General features: G+C 34.7%; 2 protein-coding genes across 3 annotated transcripts in view; both read left to right on the plus strand.

Moving 5' to 3' along the window:
• The first annotated feature begins 400 nt into the window (after positions 1-400).
• LOC128557181 (uncharacterized) lies at positions 401-6,542 on the plus strand. Of its 2 annotated transcripts, none has more exons than XM_053544120.1 (2): positions 401-606; positions 4,252-6,542. In XM_053544120.1, the coding sequence occupies exon 2, from the start codon at positions 4,326-4,328 to the stop codon at positions 6,120-6,122; it is 1,797 nt and encodes a 598-aa protein (XP_053400095.1). In that variant the 5' UTR covers positions 401-606; positions 4,252-4,325; the 3' UTR covers positions 6,123-6,542. The 2 variants fall into 2 exon arrangements, with proteins under 2 accessions (XP_053400095.1, XP_053400096.1); XM_053544121.1 differs by having other exon boundaries at positions 402-606; positions 4,402-6,542.
• A 4,437-nt stretch (positions 6,543-10,979) lies between these two features.
• The window catches only part of LOC123558571 (DNA-binding protein SMUBP-2-like), a 53,117-nt gene continuing 45,633 nt past the window's right edge, over positions 10,980-18,463 (plus strand). Inside the window, exons 1-2 of the mRNA XM_053544123.1 lie at positions 10,980-11,117; positions 18,207-18,364. Of these exons, the coding sequence (XP_053400098.1) occupies positions 11,026-11,117; positions 18,207-18,364 (250 nt within the window). The 5' untranslated portion in view covers positions 10,980-11,025. The remainder of the gene's footprint in view (positions 11,118-18,206; positions 18,365-18,463) is intronic.

The following is an 18,463-nucleotide window of genomic DNA, read 5'->3' on the forward strand; positions in this document are numbered from 1 at the left end:
TTATACAGTGTCACTTAAATAACAGAACAAACTTGCTACACATCCTCGATATACATATTAACTTAAATTTCAACCCATTAGTATAATTCAGAACGTCGTTTTACGTCATGCCGACACAATAACAGGTCATATGGCGACTTTCCTGTTGATAAATGTTGAGGGAGACCCCAAGTTGTCCCTCAAGGCATTATCTAAGCACGAACGGGTACCCGGGAAGAACTACCGTCCTTTCGTAAACCAGTTGGATGGCTTCCATACATGAAAGAATTCTACAGTCCAAGCGAGGTTTCGAGCCCACAGTGGTGAGAGGCAAGTGATTCGAAGCCAGAAACCATAACCACCTCTGCAGAAGTTCATGTTTCATTTTTATTTGTTAATGTGATTTATCAGTTTACACAATTTCTTTAGCAAAAACTGACGAGGACAACTCCAGTTCCAGTGGAGTATCTACTGGAGCAATAGTAGGAATTGTCTTTGGTGTGCTGATATTTATAGCAGTCATTGTTCTCCTCTGTCTGTTGTGTATAAGATTCAAAGGGAGACAACAGAAAACGAAAGTAGGGACGAAAGACAAAACTCCGGCAACATCTCCCAGGTCTAACACACGTACGTAATTGCAACTTTTGCGTAGTAATGGAATTTTCAATTGATATAACTTGTATTGATTTAATTACTAAAACACAGGTGAAGTACGTGAAGGTAGATTAGAATGCGTTTAGATAGTTTATGTATTATTAAACAGCAATTAATTCATCTTCACTAGAACATGCTTTATCCACGTATTTACTACTATAAAATGCAATGTTACTAACTGATACTGCTTTATTACAAATGTCGTTTGCTACTAGTTTAGCTTTATTGCTACAGCTTGATCCGCCTTTCTCAGTATCCCTTTGATTTTTTAAAGTATAAAACACTTCTATAAATATTATACATCATTCGAAAGCACTTCGACGGTGGTAATCGGAATCATTTTAACTTTCGTAAAACAATGCCGAATCGTGTTATATTTCAAATTTCAGCCATTTTTGTCACAAAACTTAAAAAATATCACTTCTGATTTTATTTGTGAATGGATCGTTATAAAACTTTCAGAATGTCTTAGTTACATTAAAAGCCACGTTTTCATGCAAAAAAATGTAAAATTAAAAAAAAATATAATGTTCTCGAAATAGTGACTGTGTTCGATATTTACAATGGTAAAAATACAGTCTTGGTCATAAAATTGACGTTGTTAAAGGTAATTTAAATCATCAAAGAGATTCAACTACCACCTTAGGATACCTGTAGAATGATGCAAGGTTTGTATCTGGATATCGAAAAATAAAGCCGCAATTAAGGAAAAATTCGGTTATTAGGCGGATCAAACTGCAGTGTTGCTTTATAGCAAATCCAGCTTTTACTTACAGCTTGTTTCACGGTTTAAGGTAGTTTTGCACGTTCGGAACAAAAGTTTTCTGTAATGTAGAATTTGATTAATAAAATCTGTAAAAAGATCCTTTGGAAGCAAAGAATGCAACCAAGAAGAATAATAGCAGACTCGGATTGATTGAGTCTGTTCATGAGAGGTAATGAAATGTGCAACACCTCTCACGCCCCTCTAGCACCGGCTTAAGCGGAACCCTATTACACATATGTTGAATGGACTCCGTGATCCCAAAGAACCAGAAAATATAACCATATTCTTTCCAAAATTCAGAATATACCTAGAAAACACGGCAAATAAGAAAGATAGTGTCGTGTTACAGACTGATTTGAAAACTTTTGACCACACGCATGTTTCCATAATTGGAGTCTGTGGAAAATCATAATTTCGATAACGTTTTCGCGAATAGAATTTTTTCTACAATGTAGACTCACAAACGGAAATAAACATATGGCCTATAATATGTTGAAAATATAAAATGTATTGGTCCGTGTGTTTGTTTTTGAGTTATTTGTCCATGATTAAAGAAATCCGTCCATCTTAAACTCATATTAAGACATTTTTTAATAATGCAACGTGTCAAATATTTTTATATTATTTTAAAATAGAAAAAGTGGAAACTCCACAGGTCGCTCAACACAGCAAAAACGAAATGTTGCAGGCTCGGTTTGATTGAGCCTGTTCAAGAACGGTAGTGAAAATGCATGCTACCGTCCACGCCCGCTAGCCCCGGGTTGAGCAGAACTCAACATTTACACATGCTAAAAGTACAAAAAAACAATTTAGAGACATCCGCAGATGTGTTCATACGGCGGTGCACATGGAACCTTCAATGCTACACCAGTGTGTAATTCCATGAAAAGCGGCGTATGGTCCCCAGTTAAAATAATGGGTTTGCCCTAAACGAGAAAACAATGAGCAGAACTAAACAAACTGGAATTTAGAAAGGGGATCTGAGGTTATGGAGCCTGCATATCACAGGAACTGTCAAAAGACAAAATTAAAAAGCAGGCACCATATCCAAGGGGTGGTTAAACAATACCCACTTTAGAAAAAATAGTAACGTTGTCTTTTTAATAAATTCACTAACCGGTGTCCATTAGTTTATAAAAATGATTTTCATTTCTGCGCGCTGAATCCAGGCTTAATTCTAAGTTTTCCGTATAAATAACGTTACGCCATTACTTCCGGTTTATCAAACGTGCAGAACTGCCTTAATATGTAAACATTTAGTTTGGTTAATTGACGCAGTCATTGAACTGTTTGATTAATGCAAACATTCATTCATAAAATTGTGTATATTAAAGTAAAAGACTCTCTCAAATGTGCCATTATTGACGAAGCAGATGACGGCCATGAACCTGATGAAAGATGGAAGTGCTGATAAAATAAATTAGTCAGTGTATAAATGTTATCAAACTAGTAGTTATCATTTCGATTTGATCTAGTTTTGAAAAATTACGAAGGAAACATCAAACTCGATGAAATTTTTGACAGCCTCTCACATTTTGATCATTTTTGTTTATGTTTTGAAAATATGAAATGTGGCACAAAGTTATTAACAGCGTCTGAGTCGATATAAACACAGTAACATACTCAATATCACACGTGATATTTGAACATTACGCGTATTCTCTTACTTTGTAATATCAGATATTAAACTATAATTTACATCAAACGTTAACTATACATAACAGTTAAGTGTACGCAATGAACATCTTTGATAACGTATATTGCACATGTATATTTTTTTTATGCAATGACTGGCTGGGTATTGTGTACGGATCAGCATGAAATATAGTAAGACTATATGTTTTGCAAGAACTATGCTTTGCTCGAGTACTTTGGTTGCGCGTGCTGCTAGTTGTGTGCAGGTGGAAATTTTCACTTCGGTACATAGAATATTACGTAACTGACACAAATAACTATAATTTATTATAAATTCTAAATTTTACATGAAAAAACTAATTTCCTTAATTTCTTTTTTAGAGAAAAATTTTAGCCTATATACTTAAAATGTAACAAAAACATTTTTTATCATACAATTTTGTTTCTGTTTTTTTCAACGGTCAACTTTTTCTTTTCTTTTTTACTGTATAAGTAGCTTATGTCATCAGGAATAAACCATAAAATATCTTAGATGTCAAGGCTTTTTCTGCGATATATAGATCTTGTTCTCCCAATTTTGTTCATTTTTGCCGGGGGACATAACTCTACTATCCGACCGCATTGCTTCACTCTTTGGGTGTTTGATTAAGAAAATTCGTCCTTTACGCACGTTTCTTATGGAACACTTAAACATGCTAAAACATGAATACGAATTTAACTATTGCTGTATCCGTTCATCTCTACACTACCTAACGCTATATTTTCTGTACTTTCCGTTGTCTTACTTGTAAACCAAAATTTCTTTTTGTTGCATTTGCACAACCAATTTGTTTCCATTTACGCGAAGTGTTCGATACCGTCTGAAAATAATTCAACATTCTATTTAACAAAAGTCAGGATAAATACAACGTGTGATTTTCTGTGGTCTCAGTCAGTTGCACTGTTCAGTACTGTGTTGAGAATATGAAAATAAATATGCAAGAAAGCAAGCATATCCTATGATTGCTTTGAAAGATTAACGTAGGAAACACACACGAAAGTAATATACATAAATGCTGTTTTCTGCTGTCTTAACTGGCTGAGAAAAGACTTATTTATGAATATTATCATGCTAAATCAAACCTTTCAAATGAGTGTGTAATGTGCTGTTAGCGATAATCCATTCCATATGGCATTATTTACTAGAATATGTAATTAAACCTAGTATTTTGTTTCAGTTTCAGCCGACATTGACGATATTCCACATCAACTGTCACCCCACTGGATTCATGGTCCACATGGGACAGCCCCTATGGAAACTAAATTTAGCGGCGATCATACAGTTTCAAATTCTCCAACATTGGATCATAATTACAATCCTTTTTCAGTTCTTCCCCTTGGCAAAGGAAAGAAAGGTACTGGTGAAGAAATACAAAATGGGGTTTCACAATCTCCAATAAAACTAAACGAACGCGAGAACGCTAGCAAGAAGCCACAGATGGTAATAAAACAGTCAGAATTGAAAAAGAACGTTGATATTCATGAAAAGAAGGAAACAGCAACGTCAAGTAAAAATATTCATTCTGAAAAACTTTTAATTGAAGACTTAGAAAAGGCTGACAATAATGTGATTATTCCTGACAGACCTGGTGGTTCTGCTGACGAGAAAAGTATGCCAAAGTTGCTGCCAAATGACTTTGCTCAGGAAAGTTTTCAGACATTTCAGACAGAAGCTAATACTACGATTTCAAGAAATTCAAACATAACCCCAAAGGCAATCGTTCTTGAAGCGAATGGTTTTAATGATGAGACAACAAATATTCAAGACTTGAAAGGTCAATTACCAGTTGAGGATACTGAAGAATATCGATCTGGGTACACCAAAAGAGAACTTGAAAGTGCTGATAAAGAGGTTTCTGTCCTTTCTCGAAGCTCCTATAAACACAATATACAGAGAAACCAGTTACGGGAAGCTTCATTGACACCTATATTGGTAACAGAAAATACATCGAAGACAAGTGAAATTTCCAAGAAGGCCGTACCACCAACAGAACATAGTCTTCCGGACAATCATAAAATTATCAAGACACACTTTGAAAGGGAAGATTTAAAGTATGTAGGAACTTTCATTAATGTGTCAAGAACTCCACCACCTGGACCAAATGACGAAAGGTCATTCAAAGGAAGGAAGAAAAATAAAGTCTTAGCTAAATCGCATTGTAGTATGACTCAGACTGAAAAGGCTAAAAAGCCCAAAACAGCTACCAAGTTTTTCAAAGTCAAAGGCAAATCAAATAAGAAAGGACAGCAAGCTCTTATTTCCTTAATTAGATCAAAGTCTGTAGGTGTGCATAAGAATAAAAAGGGTACATTTTACAACGAAGATATACCAACTGTCAGTGAAACCGAATCATATCTACATATTTCTGAATTAAATAATACTAACACTGGAATCTGTTATGACGAAGACAATGAAAAAGCACGAGCTCTAGGTCACTGGAACAATGATTCTCATTCTCTGGTAACAAATGTTACTAATTTATCTGGCAATCATGATCGGTGCAAATCAAACGAAATGAAATTGGCACTTGGTACAGCACACGATAGAAGTATATCGAGACTTACATCAAGTACCGATTTATCATTAAGAGGCTCAGTCAGTGTAAGATCTATAAATGCGATTACAAGCAGGATTGATAGTAGGGGAGCAAAGTATTTTATCGAAAACGAATCATCGTCAATAGCTATTCATGTTAAAACAAGCGACTTTCCGGACGATCAAGGAGCTACTGACCTTGTTGGAAGTAACGTAAACAATGTTGAAAACAATGATAACCAGGCCAATGAGGAATATGAAGAGGAAGATGAGGACGACGATGAAGACGACAATGAAGACGAAGATGAAGACGACGATGAAGAGGAAGGTGAAGAGGAAGATGAAGATGATGAAGAAAATATTGACGATTGTGATGAAGCAAAGGAAACTAGTAAAGATACTATTGAAACTTCTATGTCAGTTCTTTATGGAACGCCAAATGGAGAAGAAGAAGACCCTGACAGAATGATATTGAAAGGATACGAACATGATTTGGTAACGATCAAAGAATGACTATGTTTTAAAACATGTATAAGTATAATGTAGTGTATGTAATCGAGTAAGGAGCTTAAATGGTCATGCTACACAGCTGTATAAGAGTTCAGAAAGCATGTTACATGATGTACTGATTATATAAATCACTTGTTTTATCTTGTGTAACCATCGTGATATAAACAATATTTTGTGACCTTAAAGAGGTGTTGATTAACTCTGCGTACCTGAGATATTAGTCTAAGTTTATATAAAAATAAAGGCATATTTGGTAATACAAAACATAAACATTTTCTAAACTAAAGGTCGTCCAACAAATATTTAAAACAACGTGTATTCCAATAATTAACGATCGGCCTTGTTTTAATTTTATTTTTGTTATTTCATTGTATTGTCGCTATTTATTTTGACGTTAACCTGATAAAAACTCAACATCATTCAGTTCCTTTAACTTTTTCATGTTTTACTCTGTTCTCACTTATTACCGAACATTTTAACAACTGACTCGAATATACTTTCATTCAAGTTTCACTGTACCTGACAAACTGAATATTCATCGCCATGTTCTTAATTCTTATTACGCTAACCCTTTATATTTACATTTCTGACAAGCACTTAGTCCTGCTTTAACATTCGCAAGAGCAACAGTGTACATGCAGAGACATATAAAAAAAGTCAATCTTATGCAAAGAATTAATGTATTTATTAATTCTTCGCGTTATCTGAACTCGAAAAAGTTGATAATGTAGAATGTATCGCAGAATCTATATTCTATTAATAGTTCAAAATATCAGCATGGTTGCAGATAAGTATATTAAGTATATATAAATAGTCCAAATTTTGATTACGAATGGTTGCAGAAAATGATTTAATGAAAGACTGCATATCACTCCTACATAACGAGTTTACAGTGACATTTAAAATCTATAATAATAGATCACAAAATGAAATATTTTATACTTGTAACGGACAAACGTTGGGTCAACGATGTTATCTCTGTGTCTGTCTTTGCTGTAAGTCATAGTTGGGTCAATATCGAGTCAGCTATGGTAGATTTATAACTGGTTCAAAGCTGGCCCAACAATTGCATTTATAGTACATATTAAAGTACAAGGAATGCCTGGTATTAAGGTATTTTTTTGTATGAAAGATAAAATGTAAGGGTAGATTTTCCGGAAGCGTAGAGCATCCCAAACACAACCATAGACCCAAACAAAAATGCAAAAGACCCAATAAACACTGTCAATAAACGCCACCAAAACCATGTTCCACAAGCGACTTGTCCAATAAACACCACCAAAACCATGTTCAAATTTCACATGCAAATGAGCTAATGGATCGCTAATTGACATAAATGTGTCATTTAACAACACGCTAATGGAGCGCATAATAGATTGCTTAAAAGAACGCATAATAGACCGCTTAATAGATCGCTTAATGGATCGCATTTATAATAGATCGCTTAATGGATCGCATTTATAATAGATCGCTTATGGAACGCATAATAGATCGCTTAATAGACTGTTCAATGGAATGCGTTTCATCAAACAGATTCATTTCTAACAACAGGCTATATTCAGTTGAAACCATTGAGTTTCGGCAAATTGTTTATGTGACTCAGGTGTAGCCTGGATTTGAAGAGATATACAGCAACTGCTGAAATGGCCTTTCTGTTAAATGTATTCAGGCATTGCTACAATAATGTTAACTACATATATATGCATGACATGATACAAATTTACCAATCATTCAACATTTTCATGATCATTGGGATTCAGTTTTACACAAATCATTTGATAAATCATGTAGCTAACAGAAATCAATCTTTGTGACATATGGATAGACAAAGAGAAACATACATTACCTAGTTTTCATATTGTACAGATAGTATGCCATTTGAATCTATTATAATTATGTTATATTGAATAAAATCTTGGAATTCTATCATACACTTATTTTATTGAATTTTTTAAAAAAAATTCACAATGTAAACATATATTTATTTATATTGAATTATATGTATTAAGAAAATACCTTTATTTGTAAATCAGTAGAAAAGAAGTGAAATAACAACCACCATTTCCTCTTCGATGAATCCATCCTGTCCATCCTCTACTCTTACTACCTACAAAATGCACTAATTTATGTCCCTCTATATTATTCCTAAGATGAATTTACATAACATAACCATGGCAACTAGAAGATATGCTGTGAATGGTAAATTGAAGGGATTAAAACCATATGGTTCCTGATAAAAAGAGGTATTTTAAAGCCTTCTGAATGACTCTGTAAAGTTAAAAACTCGCTTCAAAACCACGATCCGTTTAATGTAACACGTTCCGTTAGCGATCCATTGCAACCATTTCTTGTTTGTTTCAATGGATCGCTAATGGAACGCACTAACAAACACCAACAATACCGGCCCAAAACGAATATCTGACGGTTTTCCGTGGTCGGCCAAATGACTTCATGTTCACATGGTAGACTGTTACAACACTCTGTGCATGTCCGCTTTACACATCTAGATCTAGAGAGTTCTAAAATCTTGACCTTGTCGCTTCATAAATTGGACACATTAAGTTATTTTTCTTGTGATTAGATGTTATAATAAAGTATTAGATTTTTGTTGGTTGAAAAAAGAAGTGTAGAGGAACCACAAAGATTCAATGAGACATTGGCTGATTGGTTAGAATTAATTATAGAATAGCTTTGGATCATGAAAATATCTTTATAAAATTGACCTAGACTCTTTCAGTGCGATTTGAAATATATTATGGGTAGTCTTAATATATATCTGATTCCTACATTGCAATTTAGTATAGTAAGTACTACTGTGAATTTGAGCACTAAATTTTATTCGTCACTAAGGGTAGTACATTTTGAATAAAAAAGCAAAATATTGATCGGGTGTAGTCCTTTCCTGTACAACATTTTACAGCTGTAAAAGTCCTGAATTTTTGTTCAAAAATACAGTAAGGATTATTTCACATTTACAGTTGTAGATTTTATATAACAACATTGATTTTACGGCTGTAACTTTCAATTTACAGCTGTAAAACGACTGTAAGACTGGCAGAAAATTTATGCAAATGAGATACAGCTGTAAAAAGGAAAACGTTACAGCTGTAAATATGCCTAAAAGTTACAGCTGTAGAAATATTACATGTGGTGAAAACTGTAAGCATTATTCTATGGGACGAAAGCAGGGGTACAAAAAGTTTTAGGATGAATTATATTTCTCTCGAAAGAATAGCCATTATTACAAAAATGACAAAATACATGATCTAGTAAATATGAAATATGGTAACTGTATAGCAAGTGCAAAATTCAAAAGTAGGGTATAAAGTTACTGTAAAATCTATGATTATATCGTGTTCATCAAATTTTTTTGTCACGAAAACATATGACAATCTAGCAATTATTTCTTTTAAACTTATCAGCTTCAAATATAATGTAAATAGTTAATGTATGTACTTATACATGTCTTTTTACAACTAAATTAGCCGTCGTTTATATGACTGAAAATTTGTTGAAAAAGACGTTAAACCCGAACACAAACATACAACTAAATTAGATAATTAAACACTTGCACTTACTCTCTAAAGGTTAAATTCCAATATTTTAGACGATGTAGTGCCTCTGTGAATTTCAGTTATATTCCGCCAAAATGCATTAAAGATGGCTGACATTACTCATGTTTCCCTCCAAAAAAGTTACAGCTCTAATTTTGAGACATGACAATTTTACAGCTGTATTTTTGAGACCTAGCTGTATGTTTCACACTTGTAAATTTCAACTGCATTTCTGGTATTTTATACTTACAGGTCTTTTACAGTTGTAAATTCAAAATACATGTCTTTTACAGACGTTTAACAGCTGTAAAACAGGTCCTATTTTCGTACAGGTTATAACAAAAAGGTTTTTTGTTGTGTCTTGGATGTTATTGGATAGGAACATACGAGACCTGATGGGTCAAGTCGTGTCTTAAAAGGTCAAATGTTGTTATTGAATAGCGGCTTTGGATTAGCTGAAAAAAAGCGTAGGGATCGACCAGTAAGATTCACTGAAACATTATTTTAAGCTGGCTGGATAATAAGGTAAAGTTTACAATTGTAAAATTTGTGTCAAAATCAAGCAAAACAATGCTTTCTGAGAAATTTGGAACATTTTACAAGTGTCTGGCTGAATGTATCAGACTTTTTAATGGTCTCTTTAGAATAGTGGGTGTCAGCGGGCGCTTTGCCTCCAAATACTATTCAACAAAAGGGGTGTGAGTTTGAAGGGAAAATTATAAAAACATGGATTGGATAGGTCTATATAAATGACTACGAATCACATTTTAATGGCCATCTCTCAATTTTGAGGTATTTGACAGTGTCATTTCTTATTATGGAAGCCTATGGAAAAATAGCAATTTCAGTGCTTAAATTGCCCACAGTGTCGACCTTTTAGGTCAGATATTGTTATCAAAACGGGCTTTGGATTGGATGAAAAAAAAAAGGAAACCCGTAAGAGTCACTGAGATAAAAAGATAAAGTTTACAATAATAAAATGTGCGTCATAATCAAGCAATACAGTGCTTTGGTGAAATTTGGAATATCTTATATGTGATTGCTTAATGAATGACTTTTTAATTGTTACTTTAGAATAGAAGTGTCAGTGGGCATTTGGCTTCAACAAATGGGGTATCGATAGGAATTGTGTATATTATAAAATATATATTTTGAGTGTCTGAGACTCAGTCTGACAGGTTATCTTTTTTAATAGAAACATATTTTAATTGCCATCTCTCATTTTTGGTATACATATGAAAGATGGGACAATGGAAATATCAATAGCAGTGTCTGACCTGTATGGGGAAAATCAATAGCAGTGGTTCACCTAGTGTTGGAAGACGAGTTATTTCCCTTCGTAACAAACAAAAATGGAAATAAGTAAACATACAGTTGAAAGCTTCGTTTCGAAGACGCTTCATCTTCTTGAAAAAGAGAGAGCTGCAGAAATAGAAGAGACAAGGTAAATATAGTAACTTTACATTGATATCTTACAAGAGTATATCCCTAAATATCATTAGTTTTCGCGACTGACTGATAAACAACTGATGGAAGATCTGGACTCAGTAGGCATCAAAACAGACATCTACTGGACACCTGGTCATGCAAACATCCTTGGTAATGAAATAGCTGACCGTCTTGCAAAGGAAGCTACAAGTGAAGCTGAGACAGTGGGCGAATCTAAATTCCCAACTACCTTGCAAGACATAAAGAAACCAGCAAAAAAGACATGTAAGATGAAATGGCAGAACAGATGGCAACTAACAGACACTAGAAGGCATCTTCACCAATACAGGCCTGATGTTGGGCTTAAACTTAAGGTCCCCACAAACACCAGCATCGAAGTATGCTGTTTTCTCCTTGATTCGAGCCTCTTAAATCTTTTAGGGTTGTGCATATTTTTGTAAACCTGTTCAATTAAATATTTTTTGTTTTTAGGTACAAAAATATTTGCATTTAACAATGGACAATAAGAATTACAATGTTACTCATCTTTTATATGAACTTTTTTGTAAAAGACTGAAGGAGGTCAAACTCCACATCATTTTAAACCTTTCTCATCGATTCGAGCCCTTTGTTTGGTAGGTCAATAAGTGTTAATGTTTGCACAGTCTATTTCCATAAAGCAAATTTCTATAAAGATTGACTTTTTGTTCACTTGTTACAACAGTCAAAATATGCTCAGGATGCTTTTAATTTTGGGAAATTTTTGGGGCACAATATTGCCCACTGTGTATTTCCTTTTGAAATAAGCAATTTTGATGTAAAATATTAAAAGAGGTTTTGCTCAATTTCCCAGTGAATTCATGACTAATATTTCCCAAGGCATTTTAAAATGTAAATGACACAAGTTTCTGATGGAAGAACATACTACTTGAGCATGATTTTTACCAAAATACAAGGGCTCGAATCGATGAGAAAGCTCGAATCGACGAGAAACAGGCATACAATGCCAGTGTGTCATCCATCAATTGAGAACCGGATACTGCATGCTAAATGGGTACTGGTACTGATGATAAATCCGGACAGATGATAAAGTCGACCACCTTAGAAATATTTGATTGCAATCGGTTATTTATAAAGTTGAACACACCATCTAGTAGTTTTCACTTATAACACCAACTGCTGTAAACAAAAACAAAATTGGTAAATATTCTGTATAAATAAATGACTTACATAAATTTGTATAAAAAATATTTATCCAAAATTACTGGGGAAGAGGGTGTTTTTTGCGCATGCTCACTGTCCAAACATGAAGGCCTGACATTTGGTAACTTTTCATTACTTGATCAGGAATGACTGTTGCAGCTTTTTGGGGAAAGTTTCAATATGATAATACCAAGAAAATTTTGTAAATGACAGTGTTCGAATTTATCATCAGTCAACGTTCATACAGTCCTCTCTTTACATACCCCTTTCAGGCCTCACTTCGTGTGAGTTTGTTTACTAAATGTTAATTTGAATCATGTAAAGTTTTCAGCAAAGGTTAAGCTTATTTTGATACCGACCCTTGATTACAATTTGCAGAAATAAAAAAAGTTACAGGTAAAAACCCTCATTTTCTGTTCGGGTTTATCATCAGTACCAGTATATGCGTCGGGGCACGAAATACCCAAATCTACCCAAGTCCTACTTAAAGCTACCCAAATCTTACCCAAATCTACCCAAATCTTGATAGCAATGATCAAATCTTCGTAGATTATGAATATTTATAATATATTTCAACATAAATATATCATTTTGATGTATTATAACGATAATTAACTAGAAAAATCGGCGTTGAATTGAAATCGCTCAATATTTGTATATATCACAGTCAAGTATTCTTACATAGGTGTTGTACGTAAGAATAATTGACTGTGATATTTACAAATTTCCCCATTTGGAGATCTATGAATCTCTTAATTTCATTTACTTCAAAACTATGGAAAAAATGAAAAGAAAATATATCTTTATCATTATTGATGAATTATATTAACGTTTTTTTTTACAATCATTGTTTTGGATGATAAGTCCGACGAGAGGCAACATTCATTTTCAGGAGTTCGGGATTTAAATTTTCTGTAATTCAAGTCGTGAAACGTGATATTCTAAGCTATTTTAATACAAAACATACCATATATTGATGAACTTTGTGCGGTTACGTTAAATAAAAATGGCGGCATCCATCATGTTTTCGGTTGCAGCGCCTACGAGTTTAATCGGGAAAGGTGTTTTTGAATGAAGAGCAGTATTATTCTAAGGCCAAGAAATGGACAGGAAATATTAGTTTCCGCTTTTGTTTACATGGTCCCCAAAAGAGTGGAGTAGCCCTTCCCCAGACACAATATCCCTCATGGAATGCACGTGATTCTTTCCCGCCAAAATGATAATAACGTGTCCACAACATAATTGTTTTCACAAGCGTGCACAATCAATCTCATTTCAAATTTATCATGAGTATCCTCAGATGACGTTAAACAAGAGGTTCCAACAGTTTGGGAATTTTTTTTTTTTTTTTTTTTGTGCTTCAGTAGCTTTTATTTCATTAGAACAGACAGCAATAAATAGCAGACAACTATGTGCAAATGAATAGTTTCTTGTTGTGTACGACGATTTCTTTTAAGATAAGAAAACCGAAGGTAGGATTGGGTAGGGGGTCTGTAGGCATGCCCCACAGAAAAATAATGAAAATGCATGTATATTCGTGCAATCTTATGCATTCCGGATGTATTACCATGTGTTTTTTTAGCTCACCTGTCACATAGTGACAAGGTGAGCTTTTGTGATCACCCTTCGTCCGTCGTCCGTCATCAGTCCGTCCGTGCGTCAACAATTTCTTGTCTGCACGATAGTGGTTTCATTTATGATTTTATTTTAACCAAACTTGCACACAACTTGTATCACCATAAGATAACGGTTCCTGTCTTGAACTGGCCAGATTCCTTCATGGGTCCCAGAGTTATGGTCCCTTAAAGGTCCAGAATTGGCTATTTTGGCTTTTGCAGCCATATAGAGACTTCATTTATGGTTTTATTTGATACAAACTTCCAAAATATCTTCAACAACAATAAATCTTTGATTCCATGACAAATCAGATCCAATCGTAGGTTCCAGAGTTATTAGCTCACATAGTGACAAGGTGAGCTTTTGTGATCAACCTTCGTCCGTCGTCAGTCCGTCTGTGTGTCAACAATTCCTTGTCTGCACGATAGTGGTTTCATTTATGATTTTATTTTAACCAAACTTGCACACAACTTGTATCACCATAAGGTCACGGTTCCTTTTTTGAACTGGCCAGATCCCATTATGGGTTCCAGAGTTATGGCCCCTGAAAGGGCCAAAGTTAGCTATTTTGACCTTGTCTGCACAATAGCAGCTTTATTTATGATTTGATTTTTACCAAACTGGCACACAACTTGTATCACCACGAGATCTTGGTTCCTTTCTTGAACTGGCCAGATTCAATTATGGGTTCCAGAGTTATGGCCCCTTGAAGGGCCAGAATTAGCTATTTTGACCTTGTCTGCCCAATAGCAGCTTCATTTATGACTTGAATTTAACCAAACTTGCACACAACTTGTATCACCATAAAATCTTGGTTCCTTTCTTGAACTTGCGAGATTCCATTATGGGTTCCAAAGTGATGGCCCCTGAAAGGGCCAAAATTAGCTATTTTGACCTTGTCTGCACAATAGCAGCTTCATTTATGATTTGAATTTAATCAAACTTGCACAAAACTTGTGTCACCATAAGGTCTCGGTTCCTTTCTTGATCCGGCCAGATCCCACAATGGGTTCCAGAGTTATGGCCCCTGAAAGGGCCAAAATTAGCTATTTTGACCTTGTCTGCACAATAGCAGCTTCATTTATGATTCGATTTTAACCAAACTTGCACACAACTTGTATCACCACGAGATCTTGCTTCCTTTCTTCAACTGGCCAGATTCCATCATGGGTTCCAGAGTTATGGCCCCTTAAAGGTCCAAAATTGGCTATTTTGGCTTAAAAATGCAGCCATATAGAGACTTCATTTATGGTTTTATTTGATACAAACTTCCAAAATATCTTAAACAACAATAAATCTTTGATTCTATGACAAATCAGATCCAATCGTAGGTTCCAGAGTTATTCGCTCACCTGTCACATAGTGACAAGGTGAGCTTTTGTGATCAACCTTTGTCCGTCGTCAGTCCGTCCGTGCGTCAACAATTCCTTGTCTGCATGATAGTGGTTTCATTTATGATTTTATTTTAACCAAACTTGCACACAACTTGTATCACCATAAGGTCACGGTTCCTTTCTTGAACTGGCCAGATCCCATTATGGGTTCCAGAGTTATGGCCCCTGAAAGGGCCAAAGTTAGCTATTTTGACCTTGTCTGCACAATAGCAGCTTTATTTATGATTTGATTTTTACCAAACTGGCACACAACTTGTTTCACCACGAAATCTTGGTTCCTTTCTTGAACTGGCCAGATTCAATTATGGGTTCCAGAGTTATGGCCCCTTGAAGGGCCAGAATTAGCTATTTTGACCTTGTCTGCACAATAGCAGCTTCATTTATGACTTGAATTTAACCAAACTTGCACACAACTTGTATCACCATAAAATCTTGGTTCCTTTCTTGAACTGGCGAGATTCCATTATGGGTTCCAAAGTGATGGCCCCTGAAAGGGCCAAAATTAGCTATTTTGACCTTGTCTGCATTTCGGTAATGGAAATTTCCCTCGGGTTCACAGTTCCAATTTCGTATAAAACATTCTGCACGAATGTGTTTTATTTTTCTTTCGTATGTTAATTATCTATGTTACATATGATCAAATTCTATCAAAAACAATCAGGTTATGGAAAGTGTATTCCGATCATGTCCATCATGTATAGCTTTTTTGTTTGTCCTTTTAATTTAAAAGGTATACCGGCTCATATAAAGTCGGCAGTGTCCTTAAAATTAACTTTATATGAATTACTTTGTATTTAAAAAGCTGTAAATTTAATTAATTTTACGTCACAAAAATATACAGGTCATGTATTCCAGTAGCTCGATTCTGTTTATTGAATGCTGGCCGTAGTGCACAGTGGCTGTGTATTGCGCCTGGCAGGTGGTCATAAGATAGGCGGAACCGTTGGCTATTTAATTGACATCGTTACTGACCAATCAGCTATCACCAATAAAAAATTACGTTCTGAAGGCGTTTCCCTGAGTGGTGCATTAAAAAAATATATATGTAACTTAAATCACATCTGAATTTGGAATGCATATTTTGCATTGAATTGAATTTATGTTAATTACTATCACATTGCAATCTAAATTTCTTTACTTTCAATTAACTTTGCGTTTAATTTTTCATGAAATTCTTAAATTTCCTTTGTATTTCAGTTGCTGTAAAATGTTAAAAAATTTCTGATATAATTGTAACTTTAGGACAATAATTCTGATGATTTATATGAAGTTAGTGCTTCTCCTTGCAAGTAAACTTTGAAAGCCACTGATCAGATTTCACACAGTGACCAAGAGTTTTTCAATAAATGTATAGGTTATGTTTAAATCCCGACCCTAAGGGTCGTCCGGGCTCGAACATTGGTGCCATGTTCAAAGGTGAGAAAAGCGCCAAAATACAGCTTTTTTGTCTTCAAACATACATGGCTGTCTTCAAGTAACCATTTTTAGCTCATCTGATTTTTTGAAAAAAAATGATGAGTTATTGTAATCACTTGAGCGGTTGTCGGCGTCGGCGTTGCCTAGTTAAGTTTTATGTTTAGGTCAGCTTTTCTCCTAAACTATCAAAGCTATTGCTTTGAAACTTGGAATACTTGTTCACCATCATAAGCTGACCCTGTGTAGCAAGAAACATAACTCCATCTTGCTTTTTGCAAGATTTATGGCCCCTTTTGTACTTAGAAAATATCAGATTTCTTGGTTAAGTTTTATGTTTAGGTCAACTTTTCTCCTAAACTATCAAAGCTATTGCTTTGAAACTTGGAATACTTGTTCACCATCATAAGCTGACCCTGTATAGCAAGAAACATAACTCCATCTTGCTTTTTGCAAGATTTATGGCCCCTTTTGTACTTAGAAAATATCAGATTTCTTGGTTAAGTTTTATGTTTAGGTCAACTTTTCTCCTAAACTATCAAAGCTATTGCTTTGAAACTTGGAATACTTGTTCACCATCATAAGCAGACCCTGTACATCAAGAAACATAACTCCATCTTGCTTTTTGCAAGATTTATTGCCCCTTTTGGACTTAGAAAATCAGTTTTCTTGGTTAAGTTCTATGTTTAGGTCAGCTTTTATCCTAAACTATCAAAGCTATTGCTTTAAAACTTGCAACACTTGTTCACCATCATAAGTTGACCCTGTATAGCAAGAAACATAACTCCGTCATGCTTTTTGCAAGATTTATGGCCCCTTTTGGACTTAGAAAATATCAGATTTCTTGGTTAAGTTTTATGTTTAGGTCAACTTTTTCTCTTAAACTATCAAAGCTATTGCTTTGAAACTTGCAACACTTGTTCACCATCTTAAGCTGACCCTGTACATCAAGAAACATAACTCTATCCTGCTTTTTGCAAGAATGTTGGCCCTTTTTAGACTTAGAAAATCATGGGTAGGACAATATTTCTATTACACAAAAAAAATCAGATGAGCGTCAGCACCCGCAAGACGGTGCTCTTGTTTGACAACACAATGTGTATGACATACACAACACCAATAAATATAGTGAGGTCTGTTTTTAGACTTCTTGAAAAGTACTTTGTTTCATGTCATAAAAATGCTGCAAGCACATAAAATACTTGTAGTTACATACTGCTTCACCAAAGAGTCCCTCTAGCAATTAGGTGTCAGATGATATGCATCAGTATTTCCTTCCAAGTAAACTTTTTTATAGTTGCTACAGGTGCAAAGCTAGCAGATGTGTTTGTTGTATATGGCAAATAAGGGAGAAACTGTACCTTTACATTGAAATACAAACCCTATATCATTTAAGTCATTTTCATTTAAAACATAATTATGAAGAAAATGAAGTAATAAGTATATTCTTTTGCAAGGAATTTTATATTTCTTTGCAGGTCCTTGACTGAAAAGTTACCATCAAAGGAGCTTCAGCGTAGGGGTGTATGTTTATTGAAGCTGCATATAGGAAGTAGAAAGACAGGCTTGTTTGGCAGGGTAATCCTCAGCTTTGAGACGCATCTTGAAACCTTACCTTCACATAGTTTCTCACCAGGTCAGTCAGTATCCGTATTTTTCAGTTTGGACATGTATTTCTCTCACTGTGTTTCGTTTAAAGCTATTTGCCCACAGTTGAGATGAAATTTTTTCTTTA

The sequence above is a fragment of the Mercenaria mercenaria genome, chromosome 5, assembly GCF_021730395.1.
Source record: "Mercenaria mercenaria strain notata chromosome 5, MADL_Memer_1, whole genome shotgun sequence".
In the NCBI taxonomy this organism is placed as follows: Eukaryota; Metazoa; Mollusca; class Bivalvia; order Venerida; family Veneridae; genus Mercenaria; species Mercenaria mercenaria.